Here is a 23,246-nt window from a genome sequence, read left to right as displayed (position 1 = left end):
AAAATACTATAATAACAGAAAATAACTAAAAATAATACAAGAAAATAATAAAATATAATAAATAAAAATATAACTTACAATAAAATTAATAAAAAATTGCAAATAACATCAAATAAAAATTACACAACAATTTTTAACCAATACCACCACCACTTTGCCACAGCAACGCGTGGCCGGGCACAGCTAGTAAATAATAATATGCTACTTTTAAAGAAGTCTACTTATTTTGGTCTCTTGAGAGCAGAATTTAAAGGCAAATATATTTTAAGAGAGAGGAGATGCTTTTGGACAACTAAAAATAATAATTTCTGAAACTCTGCTGTATATATGTATGTTTTTGTACATTGGCATATCCCTGTCCCTAACAGTCCAATGGGATATCTAGGCCCATCAGTTTAACAACTGAGAAACCTAATTGCCTTGGATGATTCCCATTTTCCAAGAAGGTGATGGCATCATTTTCAAAAACGTCATGATTTCTAACAAGGTCATGCCTTTCCAAAGATCATAAAATCTCCAAAAGGTTATGGAGATTTCTATTACCTCCACCCACACAAAAAAATCCACTGGAAACAGAAAGTGCAAACCTGACGAAGCCTGGGATTGTTCATGAATTCACTTAGAGTTAAGGCATGAGATGGAATGGCTATTACGTGGCCATAGTAATATATATCCGAGGCAGAATGGATCCGAGCTGTCTGCATCAAATTCAGGATAAGTTAAGCATCCACCTTCAATGCAAAGTTTGGTGAAAATGTGCAAGAATGTCCTGTCACCTGATGACGTTAATTATATTTATATTTTTCAGACAGATACTTGCTTTTGAAAGTAATCATTGTGCTTTGGAATTTTTCACAGAATCCTTGCTATGTTCGTATGCAGGGCAAAAAGACCTTTTTGTACATCTATTTTGTGTAGCCTGCCATGTTAAGAGAACACTGAGACAAGTTTGGGGTGAAAGTTTGGGGCCACCAACTGGAGCGGAATGCAGTTGTTAGACCAGGCGTGGGTTGACTCTAAGCTGGAAGGTGTCCGGAGGAGGGAGACTCGAAGGGTTGAGGGTCTGGAGAACAAGAATCCCTATGAAGAGTGGCTGAAAGAGCTGTGCATGTGGAGCCTCCAGAAGAGAAGGCTGCAAGAGAGGAGACTTAATTTTTTTTCCATGTCAGGAGCGACTTGAGAAACTGCAAGCCACTTCTGGTGTGAGAGAATTGGCCGTCTGCAAGGATGTTGCCCAGGGGACGTTGCCCGGATGTTTTGATGTTTTTACCATCCTTGTGGGAGGCTTCTCTCATGTCCCCGCATGGAGCTGGAGCTGAGAGAGGGAGCTCATCTGTGTCCTCCCCGGGTTGGATTCCAACCTGTCATGCCAGACTAATCTGATCTCTTTTTTCGATAGAGTTACGAGTTGGGTCGATACAGGGAATGCTGTGGATGTAGCCTACCTGGATTTCAGTAAGGCCTTCGACAAAGTCCCCCACGACCTTCTGGCAAACAAACTAGTAAAATGTGGGCTAGACAAAACTACGGTTAGGTGGATCTGTAATTGGCTAAGCGAACGAACCCAAAGGGTGATGCTCACCAATGCGTCGTCTTCATCTTGGAAAGAAGTCACGAGTTGAGTGCCACAAGCAGGGCTCCGTCCTGGGCCCGGTTCTGTTCAACATCTTTATTAACGACTTAGACGAAGGGTTAGAAGGCACGATCATCAAGTTTGCAGACGGCACAAAACTGGGAGGGAGAGCCAACACTCCAGAAGACAGGAGCAGAATTCAAAACGATCTTGACAGACTAGAGAGATGGGCCAAAACTCACAAAATGAAGTTCAACAGGGACAAATGCAAGATACTTCACTTCGGCAGAAAAAATGGAAATCAAAGATACAGAATGGGGGACGAGGCCTGGCTTGACAGCAGTGTGTGCGAAAAAGACCTTGGAGTCCTCGTGGGGAGGAAGGGGAACATGAGCCAACAATGTGATGCGGCTGCTAAAAAAGCCAATGGGATTCTGTCCTGCATCAAGAGGGGAATAGCGTCTAGATCCAGGGAAGTCATGCTCCCCCTCTTTCTATTCTGCCTTGGTCAGACCACACCTGGAATCACACTGTGTCCAATTCTGGGCACCGCAGTTGAAGGGAGATGTTGAGAAGCTGGAAAGCGTCCAGAGGACGACGACTAAAATGATTAAGGGTCTGGAGAACAAGCCCTATGAGGAGCGGCTTAAAGAGCTGGGCATGTTTAGCCTGCAGAAGAGAAGGCTGAGAGGAGACATGATAGCCATGTACAAATACGTGAAGGGAAGTCACAGGGAGGAGGGAGCAAGCTTATTTTCTGCTGCCCTGCAGACTAGGACACGGAACAATGGCTTCAAACTACAGGAAAGGAGATTCCACCTGAACATCAGGAAGAACTTCCTCACTGTGAGAAGGGCTGTTCGGCAGTGGAACTCTCTGCCCCAGGGTGTGGTGGAGGCTCCTTCTTTGGAGGCTTTTAAGCAGAGGCTGGATGGCCATCTGTCGGGGGTGCTTTGAATGCGATTTCCTGCTTCTTAGCGGGGGGTTGGACTAGATGGCCCTTGAGGTCTCTTCCAACTCTACTATTCTATGATTCTAAGCCTTCAGGTCAGCAGCCCAACCTTCAAGTCACAAGGCTTTAACCCGCTGCGCCACTGGGGGTTCCGAGGAGACATGATGAGGGCTATGGATTAAGAGGCTTTTAAGCAGAGGCTGGATGGCCATCTGTCGGGGGTGCTTTGAATGAGATTTTCCTGCTTCTTGCAGGGGGTTGGACTGGATGGCCCATGAGGTCTCTTCCAACTCTACGATTCCATGATTCTATGAGATGTGAGAGAGGGGAAGTCCTAGGGAGGAGGGAGCAGGCTTGTTTTCTGCTGCCCTGGAGACTAGGAACAATTACAGTAGAGTCTCACTTATCCAAGCCTCGCTTATCCAAGCTTCTGGATTATCCAAGCCATTTTTGTAGTCAATGTTTTCAATATATCATGATATTATGGTGCTAAATTCGTAAATAAAGTAATTACAACATAACATTATTGCATATTGAACTACTTTTTCTGTCCAATTTGTTGTATAACATGATGTGTTGGTGCTTAATTTGTAACACACACACATCATGTTATACTTAATTTGTAAAAACATTACCCACTTTGATGTTTAATAGTCTTTTCCTTAATCCCTCGTTATTATTATCCAAGATATTGGAGCCCCTGGTGGCGTAGTGGGTTAAAGCCTCGTGACTTGAAGGTTGGGTTGCTGACCTGAAGGCTCCAGGTTCGAATCCCACCTGGGGAGAGCGCAGATGAGCTCCCTCTCTCAGCTCCAGCTCCATGTGGGGAAGCCTCCCACAAGGATGGTAAAAAAACACCAAAACATCCGGGCAACGTCCCCTGGGCAACGTCCTTGCAGACGGCCAATTCTCTCATACCAGAAGCGACTCAGGTTGCTCCTGACACGGAAAAAAAAAATCCAAGATACTCGTTTATCCAAGCTTCTGCCGGCCCATTTAGCTTGGATAAGTGACTTCAGGAAAGATGATTCCACCTGAATTTGAGGAAGAACTTCTTAACAGTGAGAGAGCTGTTCAGCAGTGGAACTCTCTGCCACAAAGTGTGGTGGAGGCTTTGAAGCAGAGGCTGGGTGGCCATCTGTCGGGGGGGGGGGGGGCTTTGAAGGTGACTTTCCGGATGGCCATCTGTCAGGGGTGTTTTGAATGTCCTGCTTCTTGGCAGAAAGGGTTGGACTGGATGGGCCGTGAGGTCCCTTCCAGCTCCAGGATTCAGTGTTGCAGCCTGGAATGACGGACGTGTCCCCTTCTTTCCTTAGGTCTCCCTTTGGGGCGGCCCCATGGCGTCCCGCATCCTGCACCGCCTGAGGCACGCCCTGACCGGGGAGGGCCAGGACGGGGGGGCCCTGGCCGGCTGCGGCTCGGAGGCCGAGGACTTTCCGGAGAGTTCTGAGCTGGAGGACGACCTGGAGGGCCTCTCCACCCGCCTCAGCGGGACCCTCAGCTTCACCAGCAACGAGGAGGAGGAGGAGGAAGAGGAAGATGGAGAAGAAGATGAGGAGGAGGAAGAGGACGGAGACGAGGAGGAGGACGGCGGAGGCCCCGTTGCGGCCAGGAAGGGCCCTGAGCGCCTGGGAGCCCCGGAGGACGGAGGTGAGGGGACGCGATTTGGGGCTCCTCGTGGAAGTTGGGCATGACGCACTGGGTGCATCCACACCGTGGAATGAACGCACCTTGGCACCACTTGTAACTGCTGAGGAATCCTGGGTGAGCTTGGTAGAGAAGGCTCAAGACCTTGCAGACCGACACATCGCAGGATCCCGTAGTATTGAGTGATGGCAGTTCAAGGGCGGTCATGCCGCCTCCGTTCTTCTGCACAGATGTCCCAGGGATGGAGCTCAAGCCTCCTGTTAGCGTGTGAGATGCAGCAAGAGGCTTCGGCTTGAATCCAGTCACAATTTTGTATTTCCGGAAGAAGTCAGGCAGATTTGGCCAGTGTGGAATGCATCCTGGGCACAATTGATGCCCTGGTTCGGTTCAGTTCATTTTTGGCCAGTATGGAATTTATTTATTTATTTACAGTATTTATATCCTGCCCTTCTTTCTCACCCCGAAGGGGACTCAGGGCGGATTACAATGAACACATATATGGCAAACATTCAATGCCAACAGACAAACAACATTCAGTTTTAGACAGACACAGAGGCATTTTAACATCTTTCCAGCTTCACGATTCCGGCCACAGGGGGAGCTGTTGCTTCACCGTCCATTGGTGGCTGTTCTTCCTCATTCTTTTCCTCGTGAGCAGTTTTATGGTGTTGTAGATTAGTTAAATTAGCCTCCCGCATAAAGCGTACCTAAATTTTCCCTACTTGACAGATGCAACTGTCTTTCGGGGCTGCTAGGTCAACAGCAAGCCGGGGCTATTTTTTTTTTAATGGTCGGAGGCTTAACCCGACCCAGGCTTCGAACTCATGACCTCTCGGTCAGTAGTGATTTATAGCAGCTGGTTACTAGCCAGCTGCGCCACAGGAAAAGGAATAGCCGCATTCCTTTCTCTTGTGATGCAAAAAAGCGCATTCGGGGTTTGAGTCCGTATGAGGGTTGCATGGCGCCTTTGATGTGTAATTCCAGGCGCAGAGATCAAGGCATGACCGTATCAGTCTGGATCGGTTTGCAAAGGGATCTTGTAGCGCCTGTGAGGCTGAAAGGAGTTGGCGGCATAAGCTTTTAACTTTTGCAGCAGTTACAGGCCTGAGACCCTGCGGGACTCAAAGAAAGGCAAATTACCTTTTTGGCGCCTGCCCCAGTCCCACCCTATGGCCGGAGCCTCCGGTGGCCTAGGGGATAAAAGCCTTGTGACTTGAAGGTTGGGTTGCTGACCTGAAGGCTGCCAGGTTCGAATCCCACCTGGGGAGAGCGCGGATGAGCTCCCTCTATCAGCTCCAGCTCCATGCGGGGACATGAGAGAAACCTCCCACAAGGATGGTAAAACATCAAAACATCCGGGCAATGTCCCCTGGGCAACGTCCTTGCAGACGGCCAATTCTCTCACTCCAGAAGCAACTCCTGACACGGACAAAAAAAACCCAAAACCTTATGGCCGTAGATCAGCCCCGGGGGATTTACAAAGGAATAGAGAAGCCTTCCCTGGCAGAAATCGTCCTTGCAAGAGGAGCTAGGTATTCCTGGGCAGGAATCCTATCTCACATATATATTCCTAGGGAGGAATCGAATCTCATAAAAATCCTATCTCCATAATAATGGAAGGCACAGAATGTAAAATTCAAAAGGCTGCATGTGATGAAGCAGACTGCTAGGCTGGCATGAGCTAGGGCTAACAGCGGGAGCTCATCCGGACCCCAGGCTTCAAACTGCCAACCTTTAGGTCAGCAGATTCAACAGTTTAACCCAGGGGTCCTCAAACTTTTAAAGCAAAGGGCCGGTCCACAATCCTTCAGACGGTTGAGGGGCCGAATTATCACTTGAAAAAGAAATACGAACAAATCCCTATGCACACTGCACATGTCTTATTTGTAGTGCAAAACAACAACAACAACAATGAAAGAACAATACAATATTTAAAAATGAAAACAATCTTAACCAACATAAACCTATCAGGATTTCAATGGGAAGTGTGGGCCTGCTACTGGCCAATGAGATAGTCAAGTTAATTAGGATTGTTGTTGTTGTTGTTGTTGTTGTTGTTGTGTGCCTTCAAGTCATTTCAGAATTTGGGTGAGCCTAAGTCTGAAATTAATTATTTATTTACTTACTAAATTTATTTACTACATTTATATCCCACCCTTCTTATCCCGAAGGAGACTCAGAGCAGCTGTATGTACATACAATATATTATATTATTAGCATAGCACAATATTAGCATTATACATTACTATATTGAACTATACCATTATACTGTAATACTATATGTAATATATAACATATAATTATTATATATTATATTATATATAATAATACCACCATATATTATTATATGGTAGTATTATTATTAGTATTATAATGTATAACATTATAATATTTTTATCAATATTATATGTTTATACAATAAATTATATTATTAAAACTGATATAAAATATATTATAAAACTGAGAGTGGGGGCCAGGTAAATGACCTTGGAGGGCCGCATCCGGCCCCCGGGCCTTAGTTTGGGGACCCCTGGTTTAATCCGTTGTGCCACTGCGTATGTGTATATGTATCAATATAATGATATGTATATTGCTTTAAAAACCCTAGTTTAAAAGTGTATCCCACCAACCTCTTTGCTGTTGAGATGGTCTCAAGCGTGCTGCAAGGTCTCTTTGTCTCCAGACGCAGAGGTTTCGGTCACAAAATCCCAGTCGGCTGTGTTTTCAGTGGGACAGTGTGCATAGGGCATTTCAGAGAAAGAAGTGGACACACAGACCCTCAGTCCTGGCTTTAGAGTAGCTCTATGGGTTACCCAGGCAAAGGGGAAATACCACATTTACCCAACGTCCACTCCCAGAGATTCACCCTTCCTGCCCACCATCCCTTCTCCGGTCAGGCCTGATTCTGGAAGAGAGAGGCGAGTGGGCAGATGCGGCATTCCTTGCAGGTCTGCCACACAATTGGAAAGGAAAAGGGTCTCCTTAGGTAGCGATGTTTGGTTATCCATTATTCGGTTGTTTAGATAAACTCTGTGATTCAGCTCAGACCTCATCAATTCCGGAACAGATCGGTTGTTTCATTTCTGTAACTTAAAGAGCTAATAATAATAATAATAATAATAATAATAATAATAATAATAATAATAATTAAAGTGTCACCAGCCAGAGGCCTATAATAAAGTGTCACCAGCCAGAGGCCTATAAATATCTGGGCATATTACAGCTGGACAACATCAAGCATGAACATGTGAAGACTGTGGTCAGTAAAGAATACACACAGAGGGTCAGAAAAATTCTCAAAAGCAAGCTCAATGGAGGCAGCACCATCAAGGCCATAAACACCTGGGCCATACCTGTCATAAGATATACTGCTGGCATTATAAACTGGACACAGGTGGAACTGGACAATTTGGACAGAAAAACAAGAAAACTCACGACCATTCATCACTCACTGCACCCTCACAGTGATGTTGACCGGCTATATCTGCCTAGAAGATCAGGGGGCAGAGGACTCTTACAAGTCAAGCAAGCAGTCAAAGAAGAAGAACATGCCCTGGCAGAATATGTAAAACAAAGTGAAGAACCTGCTTTGATTGAAGTCAAAAATCAGAAACTCCTCAAAGCACAGCAGACAAAAAACCAGCACAAGAAAACCACACTACAAACTAGAGCTGACAGCTGGCACAACAAAACACTGCATGGAAAGTTCCTTGACAAAATTGAAGGAAAAGCTGATAAGGAGAAGACCTGGCTCTGGCTCACGAATGGGACCCTGAAGAAGGAGACAGAAGGCCTGATCCTTGCAGCCCAGGAGCAAGACATCAGGACAAAGGCAATTAATAATAATAATAATAATAATAATAATAATAGAAGACCTGGCTCTGGCTCACGAATGGGACCCTGAAGAAGGAGACAGAAGGCCTGATCCTTGCAGCCCAGGAGCAAGACATCAGAACAAATGCAATTAAGGCCAAGATTGAAAAATCAGCTGATGACCCAAAATGCAGACTGTGCAAGGAAGCTGACGAAACCATGGATCATCTCCTCAGCTGCTGTAAGAAAATTGCACAGACAGACTACAAACAGAGGCACAACTATGTGGCCCAAATGATCCATTGGAACTTATGCCTCAAGTACCACCTGCCAGCAGCAAAGAACTGGTGGGATCACAAACCTGCAAAGGTTGTGGAAAATGAGCACGCAAAGATACTGTGGGACTTCTGAATCCAGACTGACTGTGTTCTGGAACACAACACACCAGACATCACAGTTGTGGAAAAGAAAAAGGTTTGGATCATTGATGTTGCCATCCCAGGTGACAGTCGCATAGATGAAAAACAACAGGAAAAACTCAGCCGCTATCAGGACCTCAAGATTGAACTTCAAAGACTCTGGCAGAAACCAGTGCAGGTGGTCCCGGTGGTGATGGGCACATTGGGTGCTGTGCCAAAAGATCTCAGCCGGCATTTGGAAACAATAGACATTGACAAAATTACGATCTGCCAACTGCAAAAGGCCACCCTGCTGGGATCTGCACGCATCATCCGAAAATACATCACACAGTCCTAGACACTTGGGAAGTGTTCGACTTGTGGTTTTGTGAAACGAAATCCAGCATGTCTATCTTGTTTGCTGTGTCATACAACATCGTTGTGTCAATAATAATAATAATAATAATAATAATAATAATAATAACAACAACAACATTGGGTGCCTTGCCAAAAGATCTCAGCCAGCATTTGGAAACAATAGACATTGACAAAATTACGATCTGCCAGCTGCAAAAGGCCACCCTGCTAGGATCTCCGCGCATCATCCGAAAATACATCACACAGTCCTAGACACTTGGGAAGTGTTCAACTTGTGATTTTGTGATACGAAATCCAGCATGTCTATCTTGTTTGCTGTGTCTTAATAAAATAATAATAATACACTTTATTTATACAGTAGAGTCTCACTTATCCAACTTAAACGGGCCGGCAGAATGTTGGATAAGCGAATATGTTGGATAATAAGGAGAGATTAAGAAAAAGCCTATTAAACATCAAAATAGGTTATGATTTTACAAATTAAGCACCAAAACATCATGTTATACAACAAATTTGACAGAAAAAGTAGTTCATTACACATTAATGCTATGTAGTAATTACTGTATTTACGAATTTAGCACCAAAATATCATGATATATTGAAAACATTGACTACAAAAATGTGTTGGATAATCCAGAACGTTGGATAAGCGAGTGCTGGATAAGTGAGACTGTACTGTATTCCGTCGCTTTGTGGCTTCATCTCTCATGAGTCCTGATGCTCAACTCCGGCCGTGGGGAGGTGCTCTTGTTCCACTTTGCCATGCCAAGGAGCCTGTTATCTGTATGTACTTATAAGACTGATAATAATATTATAATGTAATACAATATCATACTAATTAATAATACAATATAATATTAATTTTATATTATATATTAAATGTAATGTTACTAATAATATTACCATAAAATTATATAGTACAGTATAGTAATTTAATGTTTATATTGTGCTATGCTAATAATATATTGTGTATACATTTGATTTGTAAGCCGCTCTGAGTCCCCTTTGGGGTGAGAAGAGCACCATATAAATGTAGTAAATAAATACAGTCGAGTCTCACTTATCCAACACTTGCTTATCCAACATTCTGGATTATCCAACGCATTTTGTAGTCAATGTTTTCAATATATCGTGATATTTTGGTGCTAAATTCGTAAATACAGTAATTACAACATAACCTTACTGCGTATTGAACTACTTTTTCTATCAAATTTGTTGTATAACATGATGTTTTGATGCTTATTTTGTAAAATCATTACCTAATTTGATGTTTAATAGGCTTTTCCTTAATCTCTCCTTATTATCCAACATATTCGCTTATCCAACGTTCTGCCAGCCCGTTTACGTTGGATAAGTGAGACTCTACTGTAATAAATAAATCTCCAATCATATTGCCGCCATGTTTTGCATATCTGGACAGGGTGCCCTTTTACCTCCCCACCGAGGTGGTACCTATTGATCTACTCGCATTGCATGCTTTAAAACTGCTAGGTTGGCAGAAGCTAGGGCTGACATTTGGGATCTCACCCTGACTCAGGGATCAAACGGCTAACACTTCACTCAGCAGGTTTCCTGCAGCTACTGGTTTTAAGTGCTGTGCTACCTCACCCCATGAAGCCCAAGCTCTTGCCTTTGACTCTGAAAATGTGTGTTGCTTTCTCCGCAAAGTCCTCAGGTCAGTTCTCATCCGCAGCCTTCTTGCCACGGCTAATCAAAATCCTCACCTCCTTTGTAATGCAGTATTGCATGTTCCATTTTAGGATGGTGCCAGGCCCCAAACACGCCGTTCATTCAGCCCACCCGCCACACTCACGGTCCCTCGCGGTCCCTCTTCTTCTTCTTTCTCTTTGGCGCAGAGAGCAGTCCCCACTCGCCATCCTCGTCCTCGGAGCGCCGGGGCAGCAACCTGCTCACCCGGCAGCTGCAGGAGCTCTGGCGCCGCTCACGGGGAAGCTTCGTGCCCCAGCGCCTCCTCTTCGAGGTCACCAGCGCCAACGTGGTCGGCGAGCGCAGCTCCAAGTATGTGGTGAGTGACCGCGGGAGGGAGGGAGGGAGGGAAGCAGGAGGGGGCTGGAGGACAAGGGGCCGGCCCAGCCGTGGGGAGATGCGGCTCAAGAGGTGGTCCTCATGTGTCAAGACCCTGGCTGCAGAGCACCAATAACCATGCGCAGAGACCAGAATCTATCTAATATCTTTATTAAGAAATTATATAAAGTCAATAAAAACAAGTGTGGAATATAGTTCAGAAGTAGACCTTTCAGGAAAGGTCAAATATAGTCCAGGAAAATAATGTCCAATATGTGATATTAAAGTCCAAAGTTATAATCCATTAACCGAAACACACACTTTGCCAAGCAAAGTGTGGGGAGAAGACAAGGTCCTTAAGTCCATAGAAACTTGGCAATTAGGCTGGAAAGCAAACTTGATACTTGGATAGAACAAGACTTGAAACAAGGCAACAAGAGTAAACAAGATCCGTGGCAAACGCGGGACGAGGCAAGGCTGGAAACTTGGTCCGTGGAACAGGAAACTGGAGTACGAAGTCTACACACGATCTCACTCCTCCAGCTGACGAATTGACTCCGCCAGGATTTCTTTGCGGGCAAACACCTATTGTCACGACCCAGGCTACAGAGCACCAATAACCATACGCAGAGGCCAGATTCTATCTAATATCTTTATTAAGGAAATATATAAAGTTAGTAAAAGCAAATGTAAAAGATAGTCCAGAAGCAGACCTTTCAGGAAAGGTCAAAATTAGTCCAAAGAAATAATGTCCAATATGAAATATTAAGGTCCAAAGTTGTAATCCAATAACCGAAACACTCACTTTGACAAGCAAAGTGAGGGGAGATGACAAGGTCCTTTAGTCCATGAAACTTGAGCGAGGCTAGGAAATAACTTGATACTTGAAACAAGGCTTGAACGTGGAACAAGGTAACTAAGAACAAGAACAAGGTCCGTGGAATAACTTGATAAATCCGTGGAACAAGGCAAGGATTGATCCTGGGAAACAAGGCAAAGTCCGTAGATAAACAAAGGCTGGGAAGCAAGGCGAAGGCTGGATAGCAAGGCAAGGCTTGAGCAGGAGCGAGGCTTGAACCGGAGCGCGCTGTCCAGACACAACTCGCTCCGTAGGCTGACGAATTGACTCCGCGAAGTTACTACGCGGGCAAAACACCTATATAGAGTCTAACTTTCCCACCGAAGCAGTTCTCTGGGAATCAGAAACGAAAGCTAAACTCTGAGACCAGATGTTAAACTCCTTAAAGATTCTCACGAGAAGCAGTCTTAATTGGCTACATTCTTAGCTGCAATTCTTGCACTCCTGCGCGAAGCTGAATCCAAACTTCTCTGTTGTTTACAAAACTCCCGGCGCAAGAACACGGGAGAAGTAGGCTCTGGGCTTGTTTGACATACTTCTGGGAGACAACTTTCTTGCAGGTGCAAGGTTCCCAGATCTGCCTGGGAAAGATCTGGCTGAGAGGAATCCAGTTCAGACTGGGAAGGTAAAAAACCCAAGTTTTCATCTTCATCAGGAATTACCATGTCCTGAGCAGGACTACAAGGCCCATGGGTCATCACACTATCCCCCTCCTCAAGGCCCCTCCCAAACTGGGGCCCTCTCCCCGAGGCGCGAGGTCGCGGTTTGGTGGGATAGGTCTGATGAAAGCGACGGGTTAGATCAGGAGCATGGACTGTGGAGGCGTCTTCCCAAGAGCGTTCCTCAGGGCCAAAACCCACCCAGTCAATGAGATATTGTAGGCGGCGGCGGTGAAAGCGAGAATCCAAAATGTCCTCAACCTCGAACTCCTCCTCCCCATTCATCAAAACAGGAGGGGGGGCCGGTTGGTCTGTATCAGGACGCACACCATCCGCCGGAAGGAGCAGGGAACGGTGAAACACTGGGTGAATGCGCATTGAACGCGGAAGTTGGAGTTTGAAAGTCACGGGGTTTAATTGCGCCACCACTGGATAGGGGCCAATGAAACGGGCATCTAATTTCCGGCAAGGGCGGTGGGAGGGCAGAAAGCGAGTGGACAGAAAAACCCGATCTCCTACCTTGATTTCGGGGCCCGGCTGGCGATGTTTGTCAGCGTGGCGTTTATAGTCCTCCTTGGCTTGGTCCAGTTGCTGGAGCAAAAGTTGTTGTACCGCTGTGAGTTCCTGCAGCCAATCCTCTGCTGCGGGAACTTCTGAAGTTTCAATGACAGGGGGAAAGAAACGTGGATGGAAGCCGTAGTTTGCAAAGAACGGCGTTTCTTTTGTAGAAGCTTGAACTCCATTGTTGTAGGCAAACTCAGACAGTGGTAACAGAGAAGCCCAATTGTCCTGTTGGTAGTTTACATAACAGCGAAGATACTGCTCCAAAGTGGCATTGGTGCGCTCCGTTTGCCCATCTGTTTGGGGATGATGAGCTGAAGATAAGCGAGAGTCTATGCCCAATAGTTTTTGTAGCGCCTTCCAAAAACGAGAGGTGAATTGAGATCCACGGTCTGTGACTAAACTCTTGGGCAATCCATGTAGTCTGAAAACATGTTGAAGGAATAGATCCGCAGTCTCTTTGGCCGTGGGGAGGCCTTCGCAGGGAATGAAATGGGCTAACTTGGTGAAAAGGTCCACCACCACTAAGATCGTGGTGAATCCACAGGAAGGTGGTAGGTCAGTGATGAAATCCGCAGAAATTATTTCCCATGGGCGAGATGGGGTAGGAAGGGGGTGTAAAAGTCCTGAGGGCTTCTCCCTTCTTATCTTGGAGCGCTGGCATACTGGGCAGGTGTTGACATATTTTTCCACATCCTTGCGGATCTTGGGCCACCAAAAATCCCTTAGGATCAGATGCATGGTTTTAAATAGTCCGAAGTGTCCTGCTGGTTTGCAATCATGACACAGACGAAGCGCTTTTTCCCTGCCCGGTCCGGGTGGGATATAAACATGATTTCTATAGCAAAGCAGCCCATCCTTAAGCGAAAAGGGAAAATGCAGACCTTGGCGAAGTTGGTCCTGCGCCCAGGCATCTGCTTGCTGACTAGCCCTGATTTCTTGAGCACAGAGGGGTCCTGGAGTAGAGGAAGTTGAACCAATGGGAATGGATTTGGTGTTCCCCACTGTGAGCGTGGCAAAGTTCTCGGGTTGTAGTAGTTGGGATTCAAAGGTCTCCTTGCGTCCTGCAGCGTATTCCGGTTTACGTGACAGGGCGTCTGCTTGCTTGGTCTGGGCTGGGGTCACATAATGAATCTGGAAGTCGAAACGTTCGAAGAATAAAGCCCAACGTTGCTGCCTCTGATTTAGTTTGCGGGCAGTTCTTAGATGTTCTAGATTACGATGATCAGTGTGGACTTCAATGGGAAATTTGGCCCCTTCTAGCCAATGTCTCCAAGTTTCAAAGGCTGCCTTTATGGCCAGTAGTTCTTTTTCCCAAATGGTGTAATTCCTCTCTGGTGTGGTTAGTTGACGAGAGTAAAAGGCACAGGGATGGAGGTGATCTCCCACCGGTTGTAAGAGTACAGCCCCAATTGCCACATCTGAGGCGTCCGCTTGCACAACAAAAGGGGTTCCAGGATTTGGGCGCTGTAGAATTGGCTGGGAGGTGAATAGTTTCTTTAGTTGCTGGAACCCTTTCTCTGCTTGATCAGTCCAGCGGAAAGGCTGCTTTCCACGGATGCAGCTAGTGATGGGGTCGGACCAGCGGGCAAAATCTGGAATGAACTTGCGGTAATAGTTCGCGAACCCCAAGAAACGCTGCACCTCTTTCTTGTTAGTTGGCGCCCGCCATTCCAATACTGCTGAAACCTTGGCTGGATCCATGGAAAGCCCTAGAGGCGAGATGCGGTAACCAAGGAAATCTACCTCTTGTAGATCAAAGGCGCATTTTTCCAGCTTGGCATAAAGTCCATGATCCCGCAATCGTTGTAACACCATTTTGACGTGGTTCTCATGTTCTGATTGTGATCTAGAAAACACCAAAAAATCGTCCAGGTAGATTATCAAGAACCTGTCTAGATAGTCCTGAAAAATGTCATTGACAAAATGCTGGAACGTTGCGGGAGCTCCGCATAAACCGAAATTCATAACTCGGGACTCGAATAATCCGAATTTGGTCTGGAAGGCGGTCTTCCACTCGTCCCCTTCCCTGATGCGAACTAAGTTGTAAGCCCCCCGAAGGTCCAGCTTGGTGTAAACCTTGGCTCCTCGAAGCCGATCCAGTAGATCCGAGATTAAGGGCAGGGGATAGCTGTTCCGCTTGGTGATATTGTTCAATGCTCTGTAGTCCACCACCAAGCGTAGTTCCCCTGACTTCTTCTTCACAAACATCACTGGGGAGGCGGCTGGGGATTGAGAGGGTCTGATGAATCCCTTGCGAAGGTTTGTCTCTATGAATTCCCCGAGAGCTTCTTGCTCTGGTTCAGTCAGGGAGTAGAGATGCCCTCGCGGGATCGGGGCCCCCTCCACCAAGTCAATGGCACAGTCATAAGGTCTATGTGGGGGTAATTTTTCGGCTTCTTTCTCATTGAATACATCCCAATACTCGGAGTACTTCTTTGGCAAGGTGATGATGGGCTCGGTGTCCGTGGCATGGCAGACCTTGGCTACGAGGCAATGGTTTTGGCAGTACGGTGAAGCAAACTGCAGTTCTCTGTTGGACCAGGAGATGTTAGGGTCGTGGAGAGTCAGCCATGGAATTCCCAAAATCACAGGGAAATGGGGAACCTCGGTAACAAAGAAGGAAATCTCTTCCATATGTTCCCTTATCCACATCCTGGTGGGTTCCGACCACTGACTTACGGGGCCCGTCTTGAGGGGGCGGCCGTCTATGGCTTGCACCACACGGGCATTCTTGAAATCATGATATTGTAATCCCAGAGAGTCGGCATACTCTCTATCAATGAAATTGTTGGTAGCTCCAGAGTCTATCATGGCGTGGATCATGACGGGTCCCCTTTTTGCTGACCATAATGTGACCACGAGAAGGAACAGGACCCCGGTTGGCGGCTCTTGAATGGATTTTTTGACCGGGTTGGCGAGCCTCTCTACACCCGGTCGTTGGCTTCCCCCGCCGGCTGTGTGCCAGTCGGCTCAGACGCCTTCGTCTCCGTGGAGGACGCCGCCGCAAGACGGGCGGCAGGCTTCCCTTTGGCTGGGCACTCTCTGGCGAAGTGGCCCCCGTTCCCGCAGTACCAACAGAGGTTTAAGCGTTGACGACGGGCCTTCTCGGCGGCATCTAGTCTGGGACGCACATTGCCCAACTGCATCGGCACCTCCTCGCCTCCTCTGGGGTATGGGGTTGGCGGTGGGGGTCTCCACACTGGACGTGGCTGAACGCTGGCGGGAGCGGGGGGTTTTGCCCCGGCTCTACTGCCCTGGCCTCGAACCCACTGTTTCCTGTTGGCAATCATGACTTCAGCCCGTAAACATTGATCAATGAGTGCCTCGAGGGTCTGGGGAGGATCCACCTTGGAGATTTCTTCCAGCATTTCAATGTTGAGACCCTCCCGGAATTGTCCTCTGAGGGCTACATCGTTCCAGCCGGTGTTGTGGGCCAGCACTCGGAACTCGGCTATATACTGAGACATAGGTCTGTCTCCTTGGAAAAGGCGACGGAGTTTGTGACCGGCTGCCTCCAAATTGTCCTCGATTCCCCAAGTCTCCTTGAGGTGGTCCAAGAAGTGTTGCGCTGATCTTAGGTGTGGAGAGGCTTGGTCGAACAGTGCCGTCGCCCAATTGGCCGCTGGCCCGTCTAGAAGACTGTAAACCCACGCCACTTTGATGTCTTCTTGGGGAAACTCGGCATCACGGGCCTCTAGATAAGCTTGACATTGGCGACGGAAAACATGAACCTTAGAAGCTTCTCCAGTAAACTTGGTAGGCAACGCCATGGCCGGGAGGCGGATTCCGCGCTCCCGCAAGCCCTTTATTTCTCCATCCTGGGCGTTGAGTCTGTCGCGGATGCGATCCACTTCGTCCTTGCTGATGGTGTAGCTCAGTGGCTGCCCACCGGGCACGGTTCCGGTAGACATTCTGGCCGAGGTTAATTGGTGCTTAGGGCGGCGGAGTCAAACTGTCACGACCCAGGCTACAGAGCACCAATAACCATACGCAGAGGCCAGATTCTATCTAATATCTTTATTAAGGAAATATATAAAGTTAGTAAAAGCAAATGTAAAAGATAGTCCAGAAGCAGACCTTTCAGGAAAGGTCAAAATTAGTCCAAAGAAATAATGTCCAATATGAAATATTAAGGTCCAAAGTTGTAATCCAATAACCGAAACACTCACTTTGCCAAGCAAAGTGAGGGGAGATGACAAGGTCCTTTAGTCCATGAAACTTGAGCGAGGCTAGGAAATAACTTGATACTTGAAACAAGGCTTGAACGTGGAACAAGGTAACTAAGAACAAGAACAAGGTCCGTGGAATAACTTGATAAATCCGTGGAACAAGGCAAGGATTGATCCTGGGAAACAAGGCAAAGTCCGTAGATAAACAAAGGCTGGGAAGCAAGGCGAAGGCTGGATAGCAAGGCAAGGCTTGAGCAGGAGCGAGGCTTGAACCGGAGCGCGCTGTCCAGACACAACTCGCTCCGTAGGCTGACGAATTGACTCCGCGAAGTTACTACGCGGGCAAAACACCTATATAGAGTCTAACTTTCCCACCGAAGCAGTTCTCTGGGAATCAGAAACGAAAGCTAAACTCTGAGACCAGATGTTAAACTCCTTAAAGATTCTCACGAGAAGCAGTCTTAATTGGCTACATTCTTAGCTGCAATTCTTGCACTCCTGCGCGAAGCTGAATCCAAACTTCTCTGTTGTTTACAAAACTCCCGGCGCAAGAACACGGGAGAAGTAGGCTCTGGGCTTGTTTGACATACTTCTGGGAGACAACTTTCTTGCAGGTGCAAGGTTCCCAGATCTGCCTGGGAAAGATCTGGCTGAGAGGAATCCAGTTCAGACTGGGAAGGTAAAAAACCCAAGTTTTCATCTTCATCAGGAATTACCATGTCCTGAGCAGGACTACAAGGCCCATGGGTCATCACACCTATATAGGATCTTGTTTTCCCGCCAAGGAACACTTTCCCTGGGGAACAAGAAATGAAACCCATACTGTGTCCAGATGCTTGACTCCTTAAAGTTTCCCAAGGGAAACAGACTTAATCAGCTAATTGTCTGGCAGCTATCCTGGCGCTCCTGCGAGTCGCCTCCCGAGCGCTTCTATCTTGATTATAATAATCCCGGCGAGAAAATGGGGGAGATTTCTGCTCAAGGCTTGTTTGGCTGACTTCTCGTGGCCAAACATCTTGCAGGTGCAAGGGCTCCAATTCTGACTGAAACGGTGGAAAACCCAAGTTTTCCTCTTCATCTGCCACAATAGTACTAGGAACGGGACTACATGTCCCATGAGTCATCACATCATGCCTGGCTCCTCTGGGCTTTGGGCTTCCAGTGTCACCTCTCAGCCTGGGACACCTGGAGGCTCTCTTCTCAAGGGAGGGAGGAAGAGGAGCGCTGCCTTGCTATCACTCAGACAGAGCCCTTCTTTCCAAAACTATCCAGCCCATCCCGTCCTTATTTATTTATTTTTATTTACAGTATTTATATTCCGCCCTTCTCACCCCAAAGGAGACTTGGGCGGATCACAGAATACATATAAAGCAAGCATTCCATGCGCTTATACCCAGACATGACAGATAGAGGTATATAGGTATTTCCCATCTTCGGCGTCCTGGAGGTTGTGCTCTATTCGGGTCACGGGGAGTACTGTCGCCCCATCCTCCATGTCAAAGAGCCCTGTTCACAAACTTCCTCCTTTTTTTGGATCAACAGCATTTTTCTGGTACAGTAGAGTCTCGGTTATCCCACTTTCGGTTATCCAACACTCCGTATTGTTCAGTGCGCTGGCTGCGTCTCACCCCTCCTGGCGGGTGACCAACGCTCAGAGAGGCCGAGAAACAGCTGTTTTTTGAGGCAGCAACATGCAGCAGGCCTCTTCAAGCTCAGGGCGCTTGCCGGGAGGAACAAAATACGGCCGGCGCAGACTTTTCCCTCCCAGCAAGCACCTGCCACTTGGAGAGGCCCGCTGCACAATGCTGCCTAGAAAACAGCTGTTTCTCAGCAATGCGCAGCAGGCCTCTCCAAGTGGCAGGTGCTTGCTGGGAGGGAAAAGTGTGCCAGCCACGTCTCATCCCTCCTGGCAAGCACCCCATGCTTGGAGAGGACCGCTGAATGTTGCTGCAATGTCAGTGGTCCTCTCCAAGCGCCGGGTGCTTACCAGGCGGAACAAGACACAGCTGGTGAAGACTTTTCCCTCCCGACGGGCACCCACAAGGAAGACAAGGTGCAGAGAAAGTGCAGCCCAGGGACAGCACAATCCCTTCCACAATTCTCTTCTCGGACCTCCTTGAGCGCTTGCTGCAGAGCCAACGACGCAGAGACTTTTCCCTCCTGGCACCCGGCACTTGGAGAGGCCTGCTGCGCATTGGTGAGAAACATCTGTTTTTCTAGGCAGCAATCCGCAGTGGGCCTCTCCAAGCGCCGGGTGCTTGCCAGGAGAGAAGACACACTGAGAGAGCCCTTTGGCCAAGGAGGATGGCTAGGCTTCTCGCCGGCTCTTCCGTCCACCCCGCATCCACCATGCCCTCCACCCCTTCAGCATCCACTTGCCTCCAGAGTCCATGAGAGAGAGAGAGAATGGGGTGAGGGATTTCCTTATCCCTCCATATTATCCAACATTTTGCTTATCCAACATTCTGATGGCCCATTTATGTTGGATAAGCGAGACTCTACTGTACTTCCTTGAGGTACTACTTAAAATACCTCCCCACTTAAGCAATACTTATTTATCTACCCACAGCTGTTTTCGATCTGCTAGGTGGGCAGTGAGCTGGGCTGAAGGACGGGTGCTCACCTCGACCCGGGCTTCGAACTGCCCACCGTTCGATTGTTAAGATTTATTACAGCTGGTGGTTAACTTGCTGTGCTATAGCCCTGCCCTGTCAGGTAGGAAGACAGAACCCAAACCCTCTTGGCAGATGGCCACCCAGCCTCTGGATGAAAACCTGCAGAGGAGGAAGGAGCATCTCAAGTCAGACACATATTCCTCTCCCGAACTGCTGTGACCAACAGGAAGCTCTTCCCAGTGTTTAGGTGGAATCTCTTTTCCTGTAATTTTGATTTGATTGCTCCGTTTTGTTCTACTTCAGGCACGGGCCAACTTTGGCCTTCTCTTCAGGTGTTTTGGACTGCAACTCCCACCATTCCCGACAGCCTCAGGCCCCTTCCTTTTCCCCCTCAGCCGCTTAAGCGGCTGAGGGGGAAAAGGAAAGGGCCTGAGGCTGTCGGGAATGGTGGGAGTTGCAGTCCAAAACACCTGCAGGGCCGGGAGTCTCTCCAGTCTTATGTTGACATTTTTGCAACTTCGGCGTCCTGGACGTTGTGCTCAGTTCTGGCCACAGGAGGGTGCTGTCACTCCAACCACTATGATTACGAGCCCTTGATCATATTTTTTTCCTCTTGTTCTTTGGTCACCGGCATTGCTGGTATTTCCTTTTTATGGTGCTGTAAAACACTCCCTCGCTTAAGCTGTGCCTAACTTCTCAGCTCACAGCTGTTTTCAACCTGCTTAGGTGGACAGTGAGCTGGGCTGAAGGTTGGGTGCTCACCCCCGACCCAGGCTTCGAACTGCCAACCTTTCAGTCGGTAGAGATCTATTGCTGCTGGTGATTATCCAGCTGGTGGACAGTGAGCTGGGCTGAAGGTTGGGTGCTCACCCCCGACCCAGGCTTCGAACTGCCAACCTTTCAGTCGGTAGAGATCTAGTGCTGCTGGTGATTATCCAGCTGGTGGACAGTGAGCTGGGCTGAAGGTTGGGTGCTCACCCCGACCCAGGCTTCGAACTGCCAACCTTTCAGTCGGTAGAGATCTATTGCTGCTGGTGATTATCCAGCTGGTGGACAGTGAGCTGGGCTGAAGGTTGGGTGCTCACCCCGACCCAGGCTTCGAACTGCCAACCTTTCAGTCGGTAGAGATCTATTGCTGCTGGTGATTATCCAGCTGGTGGACAGTGAGCTGGGCTGAAGGTTGGGTGCTCACCCCGACCCAGGCTTCGAACTGCCAACCTTTCAGTCGGTAGAGATCTATTGCTGCTGGTGATTATCCAGCTGGTGGACAGTGAGCTGGGCTGAAGGTTGGGTGCTCACCCCGACCCAGGCTTCGAACTGCCAACCTTTCAGTCGGTAGAGATCTATTGCTGCTGGTGATTATCCAGCTGGTGGACAGTGAGCTGGGCTGAAGGTTGGGTGCTCACCCCGACCCAGGCTTCGAACTGCCAACCTTTCAGTCGGTAGAGATCTATTGCTGCTGGTGATTATCCAGCTGGTGGACAGTGAGCTGGGCTGAAGGTTGGGTGCTCACCCCCGACCCAGGCTTCGAACTGCCAACCTTTCAGTCGGTAGAGATCTATTGCTGCTGGTGATTATCCAGCTGGTGGACAGTGAGCTGGGCTGAAGGTTGGGTGCTCACCCCGACCCAGGCTTCGAACTGCCAACCTTTCAGTCGGTAGAGATCTATTGCTGCTGGTGATTATCCAGCTGGTGGACAGTGAGCTGGGCTGAAGGTTGGGTGCTCACCCCCGACCCAGGCTTCGAACTGCCAACCTTTCAGTCGGTAGAGATCTATTGCTGGTGGTGATCATCCAGCTGGTGGACAGTGAGCTGGGCTGAAGGTTGGGTGCTCACCCCGACCCAGGCTTCGAACTGCCAACCTTTCAGTCGGTAGAGATCTATTGCTGCTGGTGATTATCCAGCTGGTGGACAGTGAGCTGGGCTGAAGGTTGGGTGCTCACCCCGACCCAGGCTTCGAACTGCCAACCTTTCAGTCGGTAGAGATCTATTGCTGCTGGTGATTATCCAGCTGGTGGACAGTGAGCTGGGCTGAAGGTTGGGTGCTCACCCCGACCCAGGCTTCGAACTGCCAACCTTTCAGTCGGTAGAGATCTATTGCTGCTGGTGATTATCCAGCTGGTGGACAGTGAGCTGGGCTGAAGGTTGGGTGCTCACCCCGACCCAGGCTTCGAACTGCCAACCTTTCAGTCGGTAGAGATCTATTGCTGCTGGTGATTATCCAGCTGGTGGACAGTGAGCTGGGCTGAAGGTTGGGTGCTCACCCCGACCGAGGCTTCGAACTGCCAACCTTTCAGTCGGTAGAGATCTATTGCTGCTGGTGATTATCCAGCTGGTGGACAGTGAGCTGGGCTGAAGGTTGGGTGCTCACCCCCGACCCAGGCTTCGAACTGCCAACCTTTCAGTCGGTAGAGATCTATTGCTGCTGGTGATTATCCAGCTGGTGGACAGTGAGCTGGGCTGAAGGTTGGGTGCTCACCCCGACCCAGGCTTCGAACTGCCAACCTTTCAGTCGGTAGAGATCTATTGCTGCTGGTGATTATCCAGCTGGTGGACAGTGAGCTGGGCTGAAGGTTGGGTGCTCACCCCCGACCCAGGCTTCGAACTGCCAACCTTTCAGTCGGTAGAGATCTATTGCTGGTGGTGATCATCCAGCTGGTGGACAGTGAGCTGGGCTGAAGGTTGGGTGCTCACCCCGACCCAGGCTTCGAACTGCCAACCTTTCAGTCGGTAGAGATCTATTGCTGCTGGTGATTATCCAGCTGGTGGACAGTGAGCTGGGCTGAAGGTTGGGTGCTCACCCCGACCCAGGCTTCGAACTGCCAACCTTTCAGTCGGTAGAGATCTATTGCTGCTGGTGATTATCCAGCTGGTGGACAGTGAGCTGGGCTGAAGGTTGGGTGCTCACCCCGACCCAGGCTTCGAACTGCCAACCTTTCAGTCGGTAGAGATCTATTGCTGCTGGTGATTATCCAGCTGGTGGACAGTGAGCTGGGCTGAAGGTTGGGTGCTCACCCCGACCCAGGCTTCGAACTGCCAACCTTTCAGTCGGTAGAGATCTATTGCTGCTGGTGATTATCCAGCTGGTGGACAGTGAGCTGGGCTGAAGGTTGGGTGCTCACCCCGACCCAGGCTTCGAACTGCCAACCTTTCAGTCGGTAGAGATCTATTGCTGCTGGTGATTATCCAGCTGGTGGACAGTGAGCTGGGCTGAAGGTTGGGTGCTCACCCCGACCCAGGCTTCGAACTGCCAACCTTTCAGTCGGTAGAGATCTATTGCTGCTGGTGATTATCCAGCTGTGTTAAAGCCACATCCTAGAATCGCATTGGCTTTTTGAGCAGCCGCATCACACTTTTGACTCAGGGAGAAGCCCCTTCTTGTGCCTGCAGCCACCCTTCCCTTGTCCGCACCGGGACCCCTGACTCTTCTCTCTTCTTTCTTCTCTTCTGCTGCGGTTTGGGCACGGCTGGCTCAGAAGAGCCTCAGGTAACTCTCCCCTGGCCGTTGTTGCTGCCTCTGCCTCACCTGCTTTGCTTGGGGGACCCACCTGTGGCGTGAGGGAGCGTGTGTGCCTGTGTGTGCGCTAGTGCTTC

The 23,246-nt window shown here is 48.6% G+C and overlaps 1 protein-coding gene and 1 long non-coding RNA gene across 5 annotated transcripts in view; one reads left to right on the top strand and one right to left on the bottom strand.

The window, feature by feature from the left end:
- The window catches only part of snx21 (sorting nexin family member 21), a 43,241-nt gene that overhangs the window by 16,955 nt on the left and 3,040 nt on the right, over positions 1 to 23,246 (top strand). For all 4 annotated transcript variants that reach the window (XM_062979266.1, XM_062979263.1, XM_062979264.1 and 1 more), the window contains exons 2-3: positions 3,842 to 4,175; positions 10,618 to 10,787. In XM_062979266.1, the coding sequence (XP_062835336.1) occupies positions 3,863 to 4,175; positions 10,618 to 10,787 (483 nt within the window). In that variant the 5' untranslated portion in view covers positions 3,842 to 3,862. The remainder of the gene's footprint in view (positions 1 to 3,841; positions 4,176 to 10,617; positions 10,788 to 23,246) is intronic.
- Positions 10,942 to 21,916, bottom strand: LOC134298584 (uncharacterized). Its single transcript, XR_010005693.1, has 2 exons — positions 17,795 to 21,916; positions 10,942 to 11,371 (listed from the first exon to the last, which is right to left on the bottom strand). It is a non-coding gene; the product is annotated as an uncharacterized LOC134298584 (long non-coding RNA).

The sequence above is a fragment of the Anolis carolinensis genome, chromosome 4, assembly GCF_035594765.1.
Source record: "Anolis carolinensis isolate JA03-04 chromosome 4, rAnoCar3.1.pri, whole genome shotgun sequence".
Taxonomy (NCBI): domain Eukaryota; kingdom Metazoa; phylum Chordata; class Lepidosauria; order Squamata; family Dactyloidae; genus Anolis; species Anolis carolinensis.
Note: the sequence above shows the minus strand (reverse complement) of the source record. Positions and strands in the feature narration are given on the sequence as shown.